The sequence below is a fragment of the Bombus huntii genome, chromosome 9 (assembly GCF_024542735.1).
Source record: "Bombus huntii isolate Logan2020A chromosome 9, iyBomHunt1.1, whole genome shotgun sequence".
In the NCBI taxonomy this organism is placed as follows: domain Eukaryota; kingdom Metazoa; phylum Arthropoda; class Insecta; order Hymenoptera; family Apidae; genus Bombus; species Bombus huntii.
In genome coordinates, this window is record NC_066246.1 from 10,875,581 (window position 1) to 10,897,460 (window position 21,880).

General features: G+C 38.4%; 1 protein-coding gene and 1 long non-coding RNA gene across 3 annotated transcripts in view; one reads left to right on the forward strand and one right to left on the reverse strand.

Moving 5' to 3' along the window:
- The window catches only part of LOC126869701 (glutamate receptor ionotropic, kainate 2), a 288,271-nt gene that overhangs the window by 85,665 nt on the left and 180,726 nt on the right, over window positions 1–21,880 (forward strand). For both annotated transcript variants that reach the window (XM_050626575.1, XM_050626574.1), the window contains exon 3: window positions 4,164–4,319. In XM_050626575.1, coding sequence (XP_050482532.1) covers window positions 4,164–4,319 — 156 coding nt within the window. The remainder of the gene's footprint in view (window positions 1–4,163; window positions 4,320–21,880) is intronic.
- Window positions 13,954–15,060, reverse strand: LOC126869704 (uncharacterized). The gene is made up of 3 exons (XR_007690974.1): window positions 14,390–15,060; window positions 14,217–14,315; window positions 13,954–14,139 (listed from the first exon to the last, which is right to left on the reverse strand). It is a non-coding gene; the product is annotated as an uncharacterized LOC126869704 (long non-coding RNA).

Genomic DNA, 21,880 nt, shown 5'->3' on the forward strand with positions numbered 1-21,880 from the left:
CTCGTTCGTTTCATTTTCGCCGTCCATTTCACCCCTGGGCCACGCGACAAATGACACCACAGCGACGAAATTGTAATCGATACGTCCCTTTACCGAAAGCGTAGGAATTTCGGAAGTCCGACAAAGATTTAGAATTGCGATTACACGGTGAATTAAAGGGACGATCGCGTAATCCATTAAGCAGAATGTCGCTGCGATTAACGCAGATGATCGGGCAATATGATTTAAGCGGAATTAAATAGATAGGGTGCTCCGGAATTTTATTGAAAGTGACTCTCGTGCAAATCCAACGATGCAGCTTGGTCGGCAAATTCTTTTATTTCTACACTTTGTTTTTTACATCATGCACCTAAAGTCATGTAACCCCCTATCAACTGCTTGTTCCTGTCCAGTTGAGAATTAAATTACTTAATTAGGTGAATTCATTGGGTAAATTCATTATATTCGACGAGCCTTCAAGCCGGACTTTCTCGAAAGTTTTCTGACTTTCGAATTTCATTTTATTTTAGACTTCGCTTGAACCACAAATTTGCAACCATGATATATTTTGTTTTTTCACTTCCTCTATATCTGGAAAATTTCTCGCGTATTACTCGGGCCGGGTATCACGATACGAAAGATTAATAGTATCGCAGGGAAAAACGTGGCCTCGCTTCTAAATGTCGCGCAAGTAGAAACACTCGTGCATAGTCAGACAAGCAGAATCACGAACGTTCCCGGAATGCAGAGACTGTGAATAACGCTGTACGCGTGATGTCCGCGTTAAAGTGATAGGTCATGATCACCTTGTGATTCCAGCGAACAATAGTGTCTGCTAGAAGTTTAACGTTGCAATCTAACGTTGCAATGAAACCATCGTGCGGACGTTATGCAACTTATTGTCGATGAATACGTATTCTGTCGCTCTACACGAAACATCCTCTATGCGTTTTTACTTTCTGTTTATTTGTTTATCACTGTGTCAGATTTATTTTTTTGCAAACATCCATCGTTCGTTAGAAATCGATATTCGCATAAGATATATTTATATAGAACACAAAACGAACAATTGAATGCATTAAAACCGCACGACAGTTTTCCATATTTGACAAGAGCACTTGCAAGTTTGAACGTATATCGGACAAAGGTCGTACACTACTGACAACAGATATTAGTAGATTTACGTGTTGCATTTATTAGAGAGCTTCATTTCTTTTTATATTTAGTATTTTACATTCTAAGATAATATAATTAATTTTCCACGCCATGATACAAAAAGTCTTGGTTACGAGGAATAAAATGGATCATAAAAGGAATAAAATAGAGACCAAACGAAAGGAAGCGTTAATCTTGGCGGTTGTAAATCTCGGTCGATTTGGCTCACCACGGCACGGCGTCAAGATAAAGCTTAGGCTCGTCGTAAAACCTTGATCTTCTAGTGGAACTAGTTATCGTTAGATAGGTATATATATACCGATTCGTCGAGACTCATCAACGAGTGAATTGTTCCGATGAGGGGCGTTTAATCGCACGACGATGGAGTTATGATCCGGCATAAAAAGAACGCCGATACCATCGATCTACGTAAAAACGAGCAAGTCTCACTCGAAACTTTATCTCAACCAGCCGATTAGTACTCGAGTGCGCGCGTGTGACTGTACTCCGAGCTCAGTTGCATTTCGATTCGCCCTTTCTCTGCTATTTTTCCTGATAAACCATCGCCGTTTCGCCGAATTAATAGGGCTTGAATATTCATTGATTGTTAATGAATTATTTCGCGTCGACCCCTCGCGCTCGACAACTCTCGACTGCGAAACAAAAACGGCAAATTGATACCGCTTCGATACGCCGCGCCAACCGTATATCCGGCTAACGTTATACACAAAACACCGCGCTGCCGGTTTAATTACTCGCGTGAGAAATTTCCGGCAGGTCGTAGTGAATAGCCGCGGAACAAGACTAGCTTTAATTTCGCCGTTGCGTCTGGCTAAAACCGTTGCGAAATTATTGGTAATTAAAAAAGAGACATTGACTCACACTTTGCTCTCGATCCGCACTGCCGAGCGTAAGCAAAGATTATAGCACAGAGACATGATAAGTAAATGTTTCTTGATTTTCTGATGTTCGCTTTATGGTTAAACAAGAGAATTCTAATATGCAATTGATGTAGAATATAGCGTAGGATTTTATTATTTATTTGTAGCGGCACGCTAATAAATTCAAATTTAAAATGGATTAAACAGGAAACGATGGTTATTTAACGTGAACTAAATACAGTAATGTGCTATTACTAAGACAATTAAATAGTTAATTTACAACTCTCGTCACCATGGTTCCAAAGCTCCCTTTTACGCGGACCACCCTCCTTGACAACGCTGACAACACTCTGACTTCTCAACTCACATTGACTGTTAATTCGTCTTAAGCATCCCTTTGTTTTTTCTCATAGCACCACCACGTACGTATTTCGCAACCTGTAGGCCTTTTTTCCGCGTAACTATTCGACTGAAGGACCGACGACACATTGATGTGCCTGTCAGCACTTAGGCTTTCTCGCGACATTGTTTATGGTTCACCCGATATTTCTTAGGCCATTTGTCCACGATATTACAATAGTGAATCTTAAAACTATGATTTATCCTTCCATATAATCACATCATAATGGAAAAACATCATAATGAATATGAATGTATCGAAACGCGAACTTATTTGACGACCTAACAGATTCTTAAGATTATTTGCATTTTAGTCTCCAGATGTTTTACTGTCAAGAGGACAGTTTATCAGAATCTACCTTAACTGTAGCTTTACTTAAAATTGCGGTACTACGTTTATTAAAGTCTCTTGCTTTTTTATGAGAACACAGTACTCGAACTATGTCCCATCTTAAAGTTAATCGACGGCCGACCTTTAACGAGAGACGTAAATCTATCGCGTAAATTCTATAAATTGTAGAGTCAGGTTGGCGCAGCTGGTTTGCTAAGTTACTTTACGACGCGCACGAGATTAAAATCAATTTATGGCGCCAATTCCTTCCTCCTATCGCGTTGAATTCGGCCAGGATTGAACTTGTTCGACGTTTACGCGGTCGAACAGGAATCTCGAGGTTTTCTTATTCGCCGAACGCTTAACGCCGCGTGAATTATTCATCGGCAATATTCTTCTCCTTTCTCGGACGCAAGTATCGTGCGTTATTAAATAACCGTCGTCAAAAAGATCCTTCTTCCCATAGTTGGACTTTCTCGAACAAATCATAATTTCAAAGCGCGGTATCGAGGTATTCTTAAATTCCTAATTCTCATTGTGATCATATAGTACCAGCCGCTCTAACTTCGTTCTTCTTCTCTTTCCTTTATCCTTTTCATTTTATCTTCCCGTTCTTTCCTTTTTTTGCCTCTTTTTTCTGGCCTACTTTCGTTTTATCTGCCCTCTTACGTTCATTGCATATTAACGTCGCGAGAACTGTGCGGCCGTTCTCCTGTTGGCAACTTGAATTCGCTGCATTTTCCCTGAAAGGTAGCTGCCTTCCCGGTCGAAATCGGGGATTGCGGTGTTCTGGAACGACTGAAGCGATCAGTCTGAAATTTCTAGAGAAAGTTTAACTTACCACGTGGGTAATTCATTATAATCTCTCAATCCTATCGATCCGTGTTCAACGAACTGAAGTAGGGATATTTCGCATGAAACTCTACTAGTTAAAAATGAACCAGCAAAAAGATTAGTTAGAAAATACAAAGAGACGAATCCGACCGTCGAAGGGACGAATTAGACCGACGAACTACAGCGACACCGGTGTCGGTTAAAATTTATATTTGATTTAACTTTGCTCTAATATCAAGTTTTCGATCGAATTGCACCATAGTATTCAGTCCTTTATGGATGGTAGTATACGTGTAAAGCTACAAGATATTCGGTAGATTACAGAATAGAAAATGCAGAAAATCTGCTGTTCGTCGTGGGAAGGCAAAGGGGATAAATATTTAATATTTGAAAGGTGCGCGCTCGCGGGAGATAAAGTTCTCGACTGCATTATTTTCCCACAGGTGGGACAATCAGCCGATGTTGCGGATAGATAAATAAAATGAAGAAGATACACGCGGCTGGTCGGAGAAGAATAAGAAATACCACTCTCACGCTTCGCTCCCGTCAAAGTAGCGCTTTAATATGGATGTGTGATTTCCCAGGTGGGCTGTTTCATCCTTCGGACGACAAGCAAGAAGTGGCCTTTCGTTATGCCGTGGAAAAGATCAACGCCAACCGAGATATCCTGCCCAAGTCCCGTCTCAGCGCCCAGATTGAGCAGATAAAACCGCAGGACAGTTTTCACGCTTCGAAGCGAGGTGAGTCTGTTGTTCCATTCCAAGCGTTTGTCCATTCTACGATTAAACGCGGCCGTTTCCTCTGTAAATGTCGCGGTTTTCTCGTATACTCGACCGATCTTGTTCCTGTTTTCCCTGGTGACATCATTCCAGTATCAAAGCGCTTTCAATTTCGGCGCGGGTAAACAGGTCTGCGGAGATTATCTGATCATTGCAGTCACGTTCTACTTCCGACCCCATGCGCCCTGTTTTCACCGTTGCACAGTTGCGTCGTTTAATTTCGGGGAATTACTGGTCGAAAATGAAACAGCGTTGCGGTTGCTTAGGGAAGTTAGTGTTGGTAATGTGGGGCAATGGGATTTCATTGAGGGGGTGAAGAATATGTAGGAATAGAAGTTGAGAAACAATATTGATCAATTACGTGAAGTGGAAAATAGAATAAAGCGACGATGTTACAAATATTTTTCTAAATTAACTTTGAGATTTACGTTTAGCTTTCTTCTTTTTTTTGTAATAATAAATGACAATAAATTTGTTCATAAAATATAATTCATAGATTTGTTCAATAAATTCGCAACGGTAAATTTGTTCGTAATAAATTCAATTTGTGAAAGTAAGTCGGTTTTTTTTCTATAAGTTTTTCTATAAGTTGTATTAATGACGTAATTAGGTAACATAGTCGATAAATTTGCAAAGTAATCAGGTAAGTAATAGTTGAAGTAGAGCGAAAAATGAATGAATCGTCAAATAGTTGTTAGGTGGAACGAGGACTGGAGTTTTCGTTATCATCGTTAGTCGAATATACGCACCGCAAGGTAAACAGCAGAGTTCTTCAGCTACTTTGACTCTTCAATGCTAGTTAAAGTTTAATCAGGTAACGTGGTAATTACCTCCTTAATGGGTATCTTCTTGCTTGACATCTTATAACGTTGTCAAACTGTAAACTAATCGAATTTTTGTATCTTTATCGGTGAGTCAAAGATCGATGTTTCAGAAGAATTATGCTCCGCTGAATATATGTTGCAAATTACAAGGGAACTGGATTTTCTTCTTCTCTGTTGGCTCGTACACGCGCAGTTATGTAGATCAGTTGAAATTATCCATGATGTACTTTCGAAGACTTTCCCCAACAGGAAACACCATGAAGATAATCCAACTTCTATAGAATTTTCCTGTGGTCGCCGCCTGTTTCGTGAGCTACCTGGAATCTGCGCCAACTATTTTCAGAGTTCACGCCCCGCTCTGACATGGAAAATAGAGTTGCATTTCCGCGCTGCAGATCTTTCGTGCCAGTTTGCATCTGACTCTCGTCAATGTTGCATGTCCCGCGCAAGGAAACTTTCTTAACAATGTTATCCTTCTGCATATTATTTTCCATAGTTGATACGTTCCGTAACTCCTTTATGTTCCTCGTCTTTTGTCTGTTCTTTGTGTTCCGAAGATTACGAACTTCTAGCAGATTAAGAAATAAATTTTGGAGCTGAAGAATTTTAAACATTAAACATGAATTTTAGACCTGAAACTAAGCTGCTTTCTTTAGTTCAAATATTTTACCTAATATTCTTTTACTTTTCGATATACGTTGAAATATTTCAAGTTGCCAATGCTTTTTTCTTTTCAGTATGTAAAGTTCCATTAAGCTGTTACGAAATAATGATTAAACAAGTTAGAGTGTACGAAGAAAAACGAAGATGCTATAAATAAAATAAGTTCTATGCAGTCTCGAAACGAGGAAGGTGGTAAAGAGAGATCGAGACAAAAGGTTCCAGAACCACAATAGAATTAAGCAGTTCAACCAGCTTGATTGTTCAGCGAGAAAAAAGATTCTCTGTTCTATGTAAACGCTGTACATCTGTCGATTCCCATCAATCGAATAACAGTGACTAATTGAAACCAAATATCGTTAATTTCCTTCGATGTTAATTATCCTAGCAGGGATCGGCTCGAGGCAATCGCGAAACGAACGTAATTATACGATCGAATGGCTTAGGAATAATTGTTGCTGAAGTGACAAGTGGAAACTCGTCGGAACGCGAAACGTCGGCCGATTATTAATCGGTTACAGAAATGCCGCAAAACACGATAATTATTTTCGCACGCCACAAACAGCCAAACTAATTATCAAATTAAGCCCTTCGATTTATTAAGCCGAATTATGTATTAGCTTTAAACGTACATAGATTACCGTGGTCGTTGGCAACGCGCAAACAGAGCAAGTCACGCGTACACGTTGTAACTCGATGGATAGAGATTTGGCGTCGTTCCACGGGTTCCAGTCGTAAAGGCAATCTCATTGACAAATATCCGTTTGTCGGTGACGCGACGAATTCGCGGTCTGGAAAAACAGGCCGTATACAAGCGATGCGAACCAGTAAACTGAGTTAATGTACGATGACATTCTCTTACAATAGGAAATGATATATGACACGCACTGTCATCGAGAAAGAAGATAAACAAGTTATTTTTCTAATAAATTTGTGCAATTCTAGTTGCATTATTATTTTCTAACTTTATGGTTAGAAAGGTAGATAATCTCTGATACAGAAATCTTATTGAGATAGAAAAAAGTAATGCACATCGTGTACTGTCTGCTTTTATATCAAATAACTTTTATTATAACGATGTTTTTTTACATTCAACGTTGTACGAGACTTTCCAACCTTTCTAGTTAAAAAAAAAGAAGAAAAAACACCCTGTAGAGTGACTAGAAGATAAAAATTCTATGAATGGCAAATTTCCATTTACATTTATATAGTGAAAACTAACTTAACTTCTTCCAGCGAAGAATATCTATGTCCTATTAAATATACGCACATTATGTATTTACATACCTATGATATACTTGACACAGAGCAAGATGAACATGAAAGAACCCTATCAAGATCTTATTAAACCCTGTCATGTAACCTAAGTAGATCTAATTTATTAGACTTAGTAGATTGACGTTCGAACTGCCGTCGATACCTATCGTTCACTCTGTTCTTTGAACTTATTATTACCTTCCATCTTTTCACTATGAGGTACTGTAAACCAAGGAAAAATCAGGTGTTTGTAACATTTTGTCATATGGGTAATATAGAAATTAAAGTATTTATTTTAAATATCCTATAGTTAGCATAAAATTATATTGTTTTTTGTTTTGCAAATATCGCAGTGTGTAAAATATTTGTCATTCTTTCTCTTTAATTTATATTTATTATCTATCAATATTATCCCAATATATATACATATATATATAGCATAATAGTCAGGAAGCATTAATAGTCAGGATTGCACTAGTTAAAACCGTAGCACATATTTGTGAAAAGCAGCGAAAATCTCGTTAAAAATGTACAACTCGTACTACCTCTAATGTTTCTTTTTAATGAAACTTATTAATTATTTCTAGAGCAGATGCCATATTCCTGTACTAACCCCGTTTTCACAGAGGTTCGAGAGAAAAGTCAATGGTGAAACGTGACTATACTTAAGTACATATTCCCTATAGATCAACATGGAAAGGGATTTCCGAATTCGTTTGCTTCGGTTGTTCGAATTCGACACGGGTTTATCCGTCACCGGGCAACGAACTTTCTTTCATTTCGATGAGCAGAAAACGCGGATGGTCGTTCAGATGTTCTTCCCTTTACTGTGTTTTTACGATATGACGAAGAAACACGACCGAGTGTCGGCTCCTTTGTTCCGACTCGTACCCTTTTCGCGCGGTTCCACGTAATACAGTTTTATGGGCTGCGGTTCTCTCTATTCCGGAATTTCTTCGAGATGCTCGTTGCTTTTTCTGTCGGAAAACAGCAGCGAGCAGAGAAGGGGCCGATGACGGAGACACATGATCCGATTATTCGTGATCAGACTTAAGTGATTGTGATACATAATGCAATAAAGCGCGAATGCCAGCGAAACATTGAAAAAGTTGTCAAGATTGAATAGCGAGAACGCGGTATTTAATTTCAGCGACTTTTTCTTGATGAGATTCACAGTTTTACAATTAATTCCATCAGGCCAATGTACATGAAATTTCCTAATTTTAAATACAACTGTAAGTTCATACGATTCAATGCATTGTTCTGACGAATAAACTAGTTCCTTTTTTCTAGATTTATAAGAATTGCTAGTTCTACAATTGTGAAATTCTTGAAACGAAGTCAGTACAGTTCTTTCATTCATAATTTCTTCAAAATATTAAAATTGTCTATCAGGAATAGAAAACGTCTGTAACTTCCTCGAAATGCCTTTCTGTGCATTCATAGGACAAATTAAATTCCAAAAGGTTTTGTTTAATACGCCGAACACATTCGAAAAAATTTTCTGTGGTAAATGTTTAAATATTTTCGTGATTCACTATATACAAATCCAACAAAATAATAGTCATTGAGAGGAAAAGTATCGTTTTTACTTAAAAAATTTTAAGCTCACCACGTCGTAGCTACCAGCAAAGTAGATAAACTCATCGAAAGTAGATTTATGTAACTCGACAAGATGGAATGGTTCCCTTGTTGACGCAATTTATTCTGTTCTCGTTCAGCCAATTTTCCAAAACCTTGCACAGAGACGAAAAGTTGGTAACAGGGGATCGTGGGAACAACGAGCTGCTAGCGGGTCGTGTCATGGCTAGAAGCCGCTCTTCTAATTTCACCGTAACTTTTAAGGTTTCTTTCCCTTGCCGGCGCATAGTTGCCAAAGTTCGGCCAACATATTGGACCGCTGAGAAGTTCCCAACGCTCACGGCGATTTCGGTTAGCATGCTCTTTTCCCGTCTGGAACTGTACACTGTCCAATTAAGCATAATGGAAGGAAAACATTGTTCTCAGACGCGGTTTCACCGTTACACAAGAACCCGCGAGGACGATAACGCGAGTCTTCCAACTTTACGATAGCGTCCCCAAGAATGGCATTTCCACGGCAGAATTGCTTCTCTTCGTTAACTTTCCACAACATATTACTAGTTCTTCCTTTTTTCTTCACTAACCGAGTTTAATTAAATTGAATCCGGCCACTAGTGTTTATATTGAACGCGATGATTCATTAAACGATTGAAAATCAATGATTGAAATTAATCAACGTGTATACAGGATGTCTCATTAGACGATTTACACGCAATTAACTCTCGACTTATTCCAAAAGATATTTCAAGTAACACTTACTTCATGCCGCTATTATGATAAATAGAGACGTTCAACAAAGATAAGATTCAAACAAAAATGAATGAAAATTCTTGAATATTGTAGTGAGACACGATTATTGTAATTCAAAAACATTATCTTCAAAATCTCAGAGGTGCGTCCACCTTGGTAAGATTTGTGAGCGTCATAGGATGTGTTTCGTGGAACAAAATAATACGCGAAACATTTCTTGAAATGACGAATATTTTAGTAATATTTTAGACACTCTGTATAGAGTGGCCGAGTTAGTAGATTAAAAAATAAAGAAACACGGGCGACGAAAATTATCGTACCACTGATCAATTTTTAGAGGTCAGCTCGATAAAATGAGCGATGGCGTATAACGCGATCGCGTAAACGCAATTTCGCTGATCAGCTTTATCGGGACGATCGCGGAATTAGCCGAGTTTTCGGCGTAGTTTAATTAAAACATAACAGCTCTCAAACAATTTCCTCTCCGCAAATCAAAGTTTACAGCGTTTACGAGCCCACCCAAGGTACGTCATTAAATTACCATCACCATGTATGCTTGTTTATATCGTCAAAAAGAGGAAATTAATCCCGATAACGCGTATGTAGATACAAATATAAACGCGTAACAGTAATAATCAGAGGAAGAACAGAAAGGAAAACGTGAGCGTAATCAAAAATACGATACGAATAACGACGCGAGATCGAAATAATCAAACGATAAATCCTACTGAGTGAAATCCGTCAGCAGGAAAGAATTATCGTTCACCGACTGACGATAATCCCGATGTTTCGAGCTTGTACGATGGCCCGTGCCTGTAATTCCGTCCCGTACGAAACACCGTTTCGAACATTTACTCTGTCGTTTATATTATTCTCCATTAACAGCTCGTCGATTTGTGGGCGACGATTAAACGCGGCCACGACCAATCCCGTGAGTAATTACATGCTAGCCAGGTGGCATACGTCGTACTCATTAGTAGCAATGCAAACAGCACGACCACACCAACACGGTGCGGCTGCGCAGCAAAGAATGTGGTTTCGATGCGACGATTTGTCCATCCCACGGTGTTTTTAATTTGATCGTAGATAATGGGTGAACGTAGGATATGGAAGAAGCTTGCGAGCTATAGAGATTTTGTTTTATTAAAAGGTATTTCTAATATAGAATTTACTGACGGTTAAACACTTCAGGAGTCCACTTAACAGGAATCCAATAATTCCCTCCACTATCTACAGTTATTCGATCACATAACAGTTTCACGTCCAAATAATAGGTTGAACAGTTTATATAACAGATGTGTCTATAATATCTCGTTATCGTAATCGATAGTAGTTTATTTAATCGAACACCAAAAGAAATTCGGGACAGAGGAAACTCGCGTAACTAGGATAAGGTTCAAGCTGTCGAAGCTCTCATCGCCGCGAACAGGGATAACAGGAGATAAGAAACGGGGGAGAAGGAGCAGAAAAGTAGCGAGGTAACAGCTAACATGAATAATGTAAACGCTTTTCACGATAGCGAAATGCTTTTTATTCCCTTGGACATAAGGCGAGTATCTCGATGCGCTTGACACGGTGGGTGGACAAAAATGAGAAGGAAAGAAAAAAGAAACTAAGGTTGAAAGTGAAGATAAAAATAGAGAGAGCAACCTTTAAGAGGCGCGAGTTGCGTATAGCAGGAAGTCTGCTGTTGCCGGAAATTGTCAGAGACGCTTTCAGTCCCGACCACAAGGGATAACTGAGCTTCTAACGGAGATTCGATTTTCTCGTGAAACAACGGCAGCCCTAGTTGCTTCTGAATATGCCACTATCGTGTCAGATGATTGTGAGTACGGCTAATAAGCAAAGTTTGAACAGAGTGCTTAGCCTGACCTCAACGAACAACTCCACGAACATTGTTCCGCGAAGTTGCGTTGGCCAAAATAAAAATATCCGTGAAGATGTTACAGCAAAAACAATCGGAAATTGTTTAAAAGTTGAGACTCGGTAAAAGCAACAAGATTTAGGTGGAATATCCGTTAATTTTTAGCATATTACGGTTAAGTCACTTAACAAATACAGTTTCTCACAAAAGTATTCATACACTTCATATATGAGGCTATTTTTATTAAAGTAAAATGTTGACAAATTTCACCGTACAATTAGTGTGTTTTATTCCAAGGCGACTAAGAATTAATTTATTATTGCTTTGTATGTTAAGAAATAGGGAATAAAATATGTTGTACGTTCACGTTTTATTTAAACAGGAAGTCTTTTGCTCTTTGCAACATAACCGAATTATATGTTTATGGAGTACATTTCAGAAGAAACACTGAAAGTATGATTATGCATAATATAAATTGTCATAAATATTTCTGTTGTAATTCATCTACGCAATAGAAGAAGAAACCATGCTCGCGTGTAAATATTGTAACGAATTAAGGGAACACGAGGAACCTTGGAACCGTGCTATTCGATTAAATCATGACGTAAGCAAGTTCTTATTAAAATGTTGCTACAGTCACGGAGTAGCGACTTTTAGTTCAGATGCACTACAGAAGTGAGACCCTTAACCGCCATAATTCGCTTTTCATGCGATTACGTGACGTGTGAACGCGAATTAGAGTTACGCGCAGCGGTAATTACGGCTTTGAGCTTTTCAATTACATCGCCGACACAACCCCACCTGAAAACGCTGTGTGATTCAAGAAATAATTAAACGGCTTCTTTTCTTGTAATCCTTGAAATCGTTCTTATGCTCACCTTTCCAGTTATTTCAAATCGTCTGCTGTTTAATCTCTTGCTTTTACATTCGCTAGACTTTCGTTCGTATCGTTTCATTTCTCATTCGTTATTTCTTCATAAATGTTTTGTAACTTGCATTGTCCACGTAATCGAGGAATTATTTCCCTACATCTTTCGAATTGAATTATAATTTCCGAATATTTGGCAGAGAAAGTACCTAGATGAAAAGTTTTCAGACTTGATTAATCTCAGCTCTACATAAAATTTGTATTTCCTCATAAGGAATTTTCCAATTTAATTGGATGTCGTTAGAGTGTGGCTATCTATACATTTGTGATGAAGATCATAATCAAATTTAATGAAAAGGCGGTTTTGAGTTTTGATAATATATGTGTTTAACAAGGTAATTTCTCACATACGAAAAATAGAAAATGTAACACGTCTTTCCACTCTGACCATCACATTTAAAAGGTGAAAAAATCTATACGAAGACTGTATTAATAGAAATACAATGCATGTACAATATAGACACCCGAATTAAATTTAATTAATAGATTATTACTAATCCATAAAATAAATTTACACAAATTCTTACCAATGTATATACATCAATATTAATCATTTCATAAATGTAAATTCTGCAGAAAATAATCCACGGATCTTAACCTGAAATTTCCTAAAATCGTGCTTCATCTCTGTTAAGATATCACGTTTATCTGACGAACGATAATGTGGCAGAGAGATGACAATATCGTGTAGAATTAAACATTCAACGTTTAAATATTTGTACAATCTCCATAGCCCTGATTCGAGCAGAGATTCGCGCTTTTCGTTGTCGCGTGTGATTTACAAAACGTGTTGCGACTCGATGACGCGTGAGTGTTTAGCGTATAGCCGGAAGCTGTTTGCAACCAAACACACGGCACTGATCCATAGCTGCCGCGATTTTGCGCCGGAATAAATTGGGATCGAGTTTCCCCGAGACTCGTGTATACGCGGAATACAATGAACTAGATAAACGGAGTGGAACATGAGAAAAGAAGGGTTGTTGCTTGAAATTTGAGCGGAAAAGAAACAATTACCCACGAACATGGCTACCAAAGCGAATAGAGTATAGTCAGATTCCGTCGTATCGTATTCTAGGGAATTTTCCTCCGCTAAGCCGATGCAACAATCTCGACTCGTATTCGGATAAAGTTAACAGACACAGAAACATTTTTATTCTTGTAATTGACAAAGAGATCTCATGCTTGATGCTACTTAATCGCCGAATTTATTCGTTATTGCTATGCATAAAGTTACGAAAGTATCTGTGGACAGCTTTTATGAACGAAGAAGAAATGAGGGAACGAAAAGGAAAGAACGGATGGAAAAGGAAGGAAAATAAAGCCCTGAAATGTAATATTTATCTTTGCTTCTCTCGATGCTGGTTTAAACAGTAATGACCTAATATCTATAAACGTAGCACTTTTATAGCCTACCTGCTAATTGTCCGACTGTAAATCTGCTTTGTTACATCTCATTTAAGATCTTTAACCATAAACAGCCAGTATCTCATTTGAGCTCTGTGCAAATGTCTAACTGTTAAAACTCTGTAAATTTGAACTAATTATATCAACTATATCCAGTGACTGCTGCTTTATTAATGATATTACTATTATTGAGTTATTCGTTAACGATGTATGTTCAGTGGAAAACTTAGTTCATCTCAAATTTAACTAAACTGGTGGATGTTAAAATATCTCTCGTGAGTTTTCAGTTTCACAGTATCACAAATAGCGATTAAGAGAAAAGAAAAGTTGATATTTTAATAACAGTTTAATTTGTTTCTAACATTCGAGTTCGTTAGCTTCTACATTTCGAGTTGTTCGCCTATACCATTTGTACTTTTTTCTTGGTCGCAATCTGACGTTGGCTACCACGCCACTGGATCTTGTTCTCTTCCATTTTCGTTCCGGTACGAACTGCACGGTCCTCGCGCTTCCCTAAGAAATTAAAACAAATTTACGACGCTGGAAAGTTCGCTCGGGCAACCGGCTTTCTCGTTATTTAGTAAACCTACTTGGAATTCTTGGACGTGGCTCCGGGGCTGGCAAACCGTAGACCAAACCGGCATGACGGAGGTCGAGCCATTTGCGAGATAATATGACCCCGGCTGATCCTGCATTATGAAGTCGTATCGCTTTAAAATGGAAATAACAGTGTAAACATAGTTGTAGTTTGGTAATTAACAACCTTAACGGATCTCGCGTAAAATGGCGTGGCTCGGCCTGCGCGAAATTCGTCGCTTATGCGGTCGTGGAGGAATATGCGTACCTATGCGGATGTTGTTCATTAGATCGGCGAGAAAAGCGAGGCGTAAGCGGTCCATTTACATTTTTTCCGCGTATGACCGCGTAACTCGCACAGCTTTCTTGATTAATATCCCTTTGGGAGCGGTTTTTGCAACAATTCTTAAACGAAGTCGACTGTACCCATACATTATTCCACTTTCCACGAACGTGCCACGTTAAATGTAACGTTAGTCAAATTTTAGGATTTAAAAACCTGTGTATTCTGGTTTCGCGAGAAAAAGTAAGATAAATTCGCTAGGAATTACCAAGTGACAAATTCTTCGAATACGAGAAACACTGTAACATCCTTTTATCCGGGAAAATTATCCTTCCAACTTGTCACGCTCTCCAAAGTCAGAGAGTGTAAAAGTAGTATACCGAAAAATTGATCGCGCCGCGGGAGGACGAGAAGTTCTTGCCAAAGTTCCGAGAGAGTCGTTACAAAGCCGCTTACGGGAATCCTGCTAAGATGGAGCACACCTTCCCATGATCTAAGGGTTGTCGCGTTACACGAACCTCCACTCTAGTCTGTACGCGATCGTATCGCGTTGTATCGCGTTCTGGCAACCGTTTAACGCCTTTCGTGTTCGTCCTCGTTATCGTCTCGTTGTCGTCTCTTTCAACACCCGTGACGGTTCATTCGTCGACGTGTCACACGCGATCATTTTCGCCGCTTCGTAATAAAGCGACAGGTAAAGTTTAACAAGATAAACCAATCCAGCGGATTACAGATTTAGACGCACAAGCAAGCGCTTCTGGCGTCGCAAGCGTACCGGAAAATTTCCAGTGAATAAGGGATTTCATAATGTTCCGCTTAAGTGCAGTCTAGGGGAATTCTCGTTGTAAATTCTGTGTCCTAGAAAGCTGTCTGTTAATTAACAGACCGGTGAAATATGCAGGGATGCTTTACGGCTTTTCGGCGAGTTTCAAGACTTTTCCGCGGACCTACTTTCTCGCACTCTTTTGTATTAATTTAACCGGATGGCGAAGTTCCACGCTCACGGCACGTGATCCTTTCTTCTTCCCCTCTTTCTTGTCCTTCCTCTTCCATCATTTCCTCTTTATTCCTTTTCCTTATCCCGAATTTCTATCGTCGTTGCGAAACAAGACGACACAGAACGACGCGGATGACTTACGTAATTCTCGGAACACGAACGCTTTATCGAGAAAGTTGGCTGGTTGGTTCGAAGCCCCTACCGATAGAGAAGTTTTGGAATTACAGTCGCGATTATAGCCGGAACGAGCGATCTTTGGCGGTCGAAGTTCGAGATTAGAAACTCGCTAAGCAGCCTGCAAACATTTCACGCGTTCGCCGTTTCACGGTTTCACCGCGTCGCGGCGAGGCGGTGGCCTCGTTCTCTCGTTTGAAATGGTTAGAATGAGATAAGGATATATAGAGAATTCATTTCTCCGAGAGTTTCATCGAAGAATTTCCACGATTTCCGGCACGTCCGCGCCATTTATGTCCCCGTTGCGTGGCGTAATCGATGAATCGAAGTGGTCGAGAGTCCGCGTGACTCGGCCGGTCATGTGCAAATCAGAACTCTCGCCGCAATTAACTAACGGGCAATATCGCAATTCGTTGTTCCGATGGCATTGTCGCGTGCCCCGACCCGTGACTATTTATTCGCGGTCCACGAACAGAATTATGCCAGTTGTATGGTCATGCATGATTTTATTGATTTGTTTATCTAAACATGCAAATGAGATCGACACGTTGAATCATGACGGTTTTGCATAAACCGCGTTACAACGGAATTGTATCAATTTCTTTCAAACCGATCGTTGATTTCGATAAGATGCAATCTGATGGATACTAGCGCAATATCACGTGGAATGTAATGAAAAACGATATATATGAAACATCCCTTCAAACAAATCTTTAAACAGCAAGTAGTAACTTCAAAACATCACATATATTTCGTAAAAGTAATTTTCACATGATTCAGTGCACTTTTCCAATGGTTCGTTTATTTCATCATTTTAGATTTATGAGAGATCAGTTTTAGGATCCAGAGTCATATAAAAACCGATTATCAAAAATTGTACAAAAATTTAAAAATCGATAAAAGAGTAATAAAGGATATCAAAATACACGCCAGACACACGCAGTCAAATTTTAATTATAAAAATGGAGGATATACATCAACTAGTGAGCACTCAAATGGTTAAAATAGTTTGAATCTTTCTCGCAATATGTTTTTGATTTGTATAAAAAAACAGAACGTAATCTGACAGATTTTCGAACCATGCTATAAATAAATATAACTATTCCGATGATTTATTCCTCTGCACGAACTCTGCTAGATAAAGAAGATACGAGCACTCGTCCGAACAGATAGAAATAACGATTCGGAATATCTAAACGGCGCGGCGTCTTAATAGGGCGTGACTGGCCATCTAATGAACCCAATCAATTCATCCTATCGACGAGAAAGTTCAGGGAAAATTCGCGTCGCTTGCATTCTGATCGTCACCATCGTAATACCGACTGATTTCCAAGTTGAATTTCAATCGACCAAGCTCCATTTATTTCATTCTATATCATTGATATGAAAAAAGAAAGGGAAGACATATTACGAATATTTGTTCCCATTCTGAAGCAACAAATTAAAATGCGAAAACGAGTTGTAATGAATCGTAAAAACACGCGTGTATGGTGCAGACTGTATCCTTGTCAAGAAGTTGGAGCATGTACGTGTTCGTTGTTTCGATACGCGGGTTCGTTAAATCATTTTCCTTTTTTCTTCTCGATCGTGTATCCGATCGAATATTCTACAAAATATTCGTTCAGATCGCGCACGTTCAATTACACAGTTATTCAAACGGCATCATCCACGTGGTATTTCTTCGGTGGCTGTTTGCATTGAAAAGTCGATAGGAATAGATCCTTTCCTGTTTATTGAACGTGGAAAAATCTCGAATTTACAAGAGAACACCTTTTTTCTCTCTCTTGCGCAACTTCGTTGGTTTTTTCGGTTTCGTATACTTCATCGACCTATTTTACGCGTTATAGATTGAAATTCATCGAGCAGAAGTGATTTGTCAGCCGGGGGGGATTTGGAATGGTAAGAATTGAATTTGCGAAAATAACATTGGAAACAAGAGAGAAAAATTCTCTTTTCTAAAAATTCAATCCTCTGCCTGTATTATATTGTATGAATTTAATGATAAAACAAGGAATTTTTAGTTGCAAAAGACTCGTGTACTCTTTGAAGATGAATCGCCCCATTTCGCTATTGTTTCATTATTCTGTACATTTAGAATAAATGGCATGACGAACAATTCTCTATCCATTTATATATCTGATAGAAATGCGCGTCTATGTCTCCGGGAAAACATTTTACCTAACTTAATAATAATAAACAGTTGTAAATTGAAAAGAAAACTATTCGCTTCAACCAAAAGATTTTAAAATGTTGTTACCACTAACTAAAGTTCTTTCAAATAAGCAGAGTAGAAGCAAATTAACAATAACTTGTCAGTGTTCTATCGGCGTTCGTCTCTTTCTCGAACATCCACGGTGCATGAAATTAATCGATATTTTCTCTCTTTATCCTTTCACTTCCCTCTCACATCGCCGCTTCGTAACACTCTTCTTCTACTTTTTCCAATAAAACGTGGGCTGATTGAAAAATACCTGGGGGAAAACTTGCGCCGATTTCCTATCACGCAACCGCAATTATCAGTTCATACGGACAAAAAAGTGGTAAAAAATATAGTTTCGAACTAATATCAACGTACAGAAATTTTCCCCGATATCACATATAGTACTTGAAAGAAATATAAATACTAATACGAATGTAAATTTTATCCGCGTTCATCGCGATCGTTATGAAAGAGTTTCTTTATTAAATTAGTATGATGAATTCCTTCTTGACTTTCTTATATATCGCAGGTTTGGCACAGCCTGTACAATTTATTCCAGTGGAGTTGAACATTAATAAAACCGGCTTACCATAACAAAAGAACAAGATATCCGCGGCCTTTCTTCTATGCGTTTTATCGTTGGCGATAAATTAATGAAAAAACAGTTCTCCGATGTTGGCGCGGCTAGATTCAAGAATATTTTATTACCAGAGACCGAAAGAATGAGCTTCAATATTTTCTGGTTGCCGGAAAAATTACCAGTCTACCCGAAACCCGTCAAGATTTACAACTACCGACAAGTTACTGCGCCCTTACATGAAGTTAACAACGTTACAGGGTAAAGAATCGTATAATTCTTCTTGCTTACATAGATAGTTGCATCGAAGGAGGTATCCGAAGGACTATGCGAGAAAGGAAGATCAGGAAATCCGTGGAAATTTATAACGGAACGCCATGATATGGAAGGATTTTATATTATCTTGCTGAAAATCTCGTTGTGACAGAATTAAAAATATCTACACTGTGTTTTCAAGCTCAAAAAGTAATCATCGAAGTCCAAATATTGAAAAATATTGATAATATATTTAATCATATATTATCGAGGATTGAGAATGAAATAAGAGGTTGGATATATTATTTATATTTTGTGTTATTCGTAGTTTATCACTTGAATGATTATTTATATTTAGTATAAATAATATTCAGTAATAGAATCACGATATTATAAAATACTAATACCATGACATACTTTTTCAAATGCAATTCTGCGCGAACCACGGGGTGAAATTTACATACAGAAATATTATTCCGCTTTATTTAAAATCACTGGCCAATTCAAAATGTGCGAGGACCGTAAACGTGATACGTCGCAAGAGATCTTTAGAATTGCTAATAGAAAAACAGTAATGGAATTTTAAACGAACTTTGAAATTAATATCGAAGCGACTTCGACCGAACACGTTTTTATCGTCGCCCCCTCGATTCTTCCTTCTAATTATCCTGATTCTATTATCAAAGGAAAATGTTTACAAGAAATAAAAGCTTGTTCCTCCTTTAAACCCATCGTGAAGGGGATCTGATTAATTGCTTGTGGCACAATGGTTATAACTGCCTCATTTCATTGTATTTCATCACGGACGAACACTTTTGTTCTTGAAACGTTTAAAAGAAACTTTTCTCTCTTCGGTTGAACTCTTCGATTATTTCCGTAAGAAGAATAATAAATTACGATTGCGCGTTGACGAGAACGAAAGGAAAAACAAAAAGACGGATAAAGAACGGTGGAAACGAAACAGGAGAGACGTTAATCGGATTGGCGGTGGGAAGCGTAGAAAGTTTGGTGGTAGGACTTCGTTGGAGGGATATTGAATCAGTGTTAATTAATAAACATCAAGAGCACTGGCTTCTTGCTTCCAAGTTCCCCTCTACCTTTTGCCTTTGCCTTTTGCAGGAAGGAATTGTCTGAAAATTAGAAACTGAAGCATTGGGATATTTTATTAAGTATCGAATAGTCTGTTCACTTAAGAGGGATGAAGTTCTTGGCAAGTGGAAGTTCTTGCGGTAAGATGGTAAGTGAATAGTGAAGAAAAAAAGTTATAACCGAGAAGTCACGACTTTGAAGATTTTGTAGAAGCTTCCAGACGTCGTTTCCCCTGAATTCCTCGAAATTTTATGAGCTATAAGAGAGGAATATATTTTAGGAGTACTTTGTGTACGTCTACGTTTGATGATCTCGTATCACGAATACGCGTAAATTTGTATATTTAATGATTAGAAAGTAAACTAGGTTGGAGGGAACGTGACGACGAACTGTCTGTTTGATTTTCTCATGATATGGCGTATAGATCATAGTATTCTAGTAGTATTCTAAATATTCATACAAGTAATTTCTCTATCAACCCAGAAAGTTATCCACGTTGATAAACGATCTTATTCGTTTCATTAAAAACCGTTCCATCACTTCGAATTACTATGCAACAAAAAACACCTTTGAAAAACATATTTTCGTTTCCTTTTCGTAGTTTTTCCCAGCTTGCTGATGGATTCCATGCAAATATCTAACGCGTCGCCGCAAAAACCGCGCGCGTTATCGCGAAAACAGGTCAGATGGGATTCGTTAAAGCGTTCGAATACGAGAAACAAAAGGATACCGGTTCGTTCGGTTCGTGACGGTTCGCCACGGTCCCCAGGAACGGGAAGCGGTCACGACGCACGCAGTGTTAATCCGCAATTTTCCGATGCAAATGCCGGCCAACGCAGCTATAACCCAGCGGCGCTTTCCCGCGAGAGATGCGGCAAGAACAGAGGCGGCGTTTCCCAGCGATTCGCTTGTAAATCAATGTCGCGCATTCCCGCGGACGCGTTCCATGCAAAAAATTGCTCGATTAAAATCGCGAGCAATTAAAGTGCAGCATACTTCGAATTTCGTTTAATCCAAAATCTTGTCCTATCGTTGTGATTTTATTCTATTTCATCTTATCTCGCCTTGGTACATTGTCTATCCGATTGATTTGTCGTATCTTATTCTAATAGGCAAAATTTTGATATCAATCTCTCCTTGTTCGTAGAATATATATTAGAGATTATGTTTATTCAGTAGCGGAAAATTTTCTTGTATGACTTTTTTACATCACTTGGAATAGAGTTGTAGTTCGTCTTAGTAGATTATCTTGTGTACGTACGCGTTGGGTAAAAGAATGTTCAATAAGAACATTTGCAAGGAAAATAGCTTTCTTAGATTTGTGATTTGTTTAAATTTTGACAAAACTCTTTAGTAACAAAAATGTTCAATACTCTGAGTTTAAACTGTCGAAAATGAAACATTTAAGAGCAATAAAATAAATGAATTTGCCAGATGAATGGATAGCAATCATAAATAACAGTCAATATTATATTGAACCAAGTACATAACAGAAATTTCAGTTAGAATAATTCATTTCTTCCTTTCGTTTCTTTTTCTCTTTTTCTCCATTACCATCGTATATTGATGTTTAAATATCTTTGCCATTTCCGACTTGTTCTTGTTTCGGATTATAATTTTCCTGAACAAGAGAAGAACTTGTATCATTATGTGTGCTAGGTGATTTAACTAATTCGGTCACATCAAATTGCTCATAAACTGTTACTCGTAAAGTTAAATTACAAACAAACGAAACCTCGTTGAATCGGCATGTAATTTTCGTATTTCAACGAGAAGATTTCGCAATATGGGTGTGTCGACAATAATTCATCGCGTGTAAAAACGATTTTGTTCGCCTCGTCGAATTCACCGCGATTTTAGTATCTAAATACGAGCGGCTGACGGCGGTGTTTGCTGAACACGCTCTCGTTACAATATTTCTATGTCAGATTATCCAGCAACGGTGCATGAACGATATATTAAGGTTATACGTGTATTATACGGTATGGTTACGGTACGGATTCGTTTCGACAAACATTCTTCCCGATAATAAGATCGCATTGTTCATATATAGCGTAGCGGGTCCGTTCCGACACGTACGGAATGCCACCGACACCGGCACGA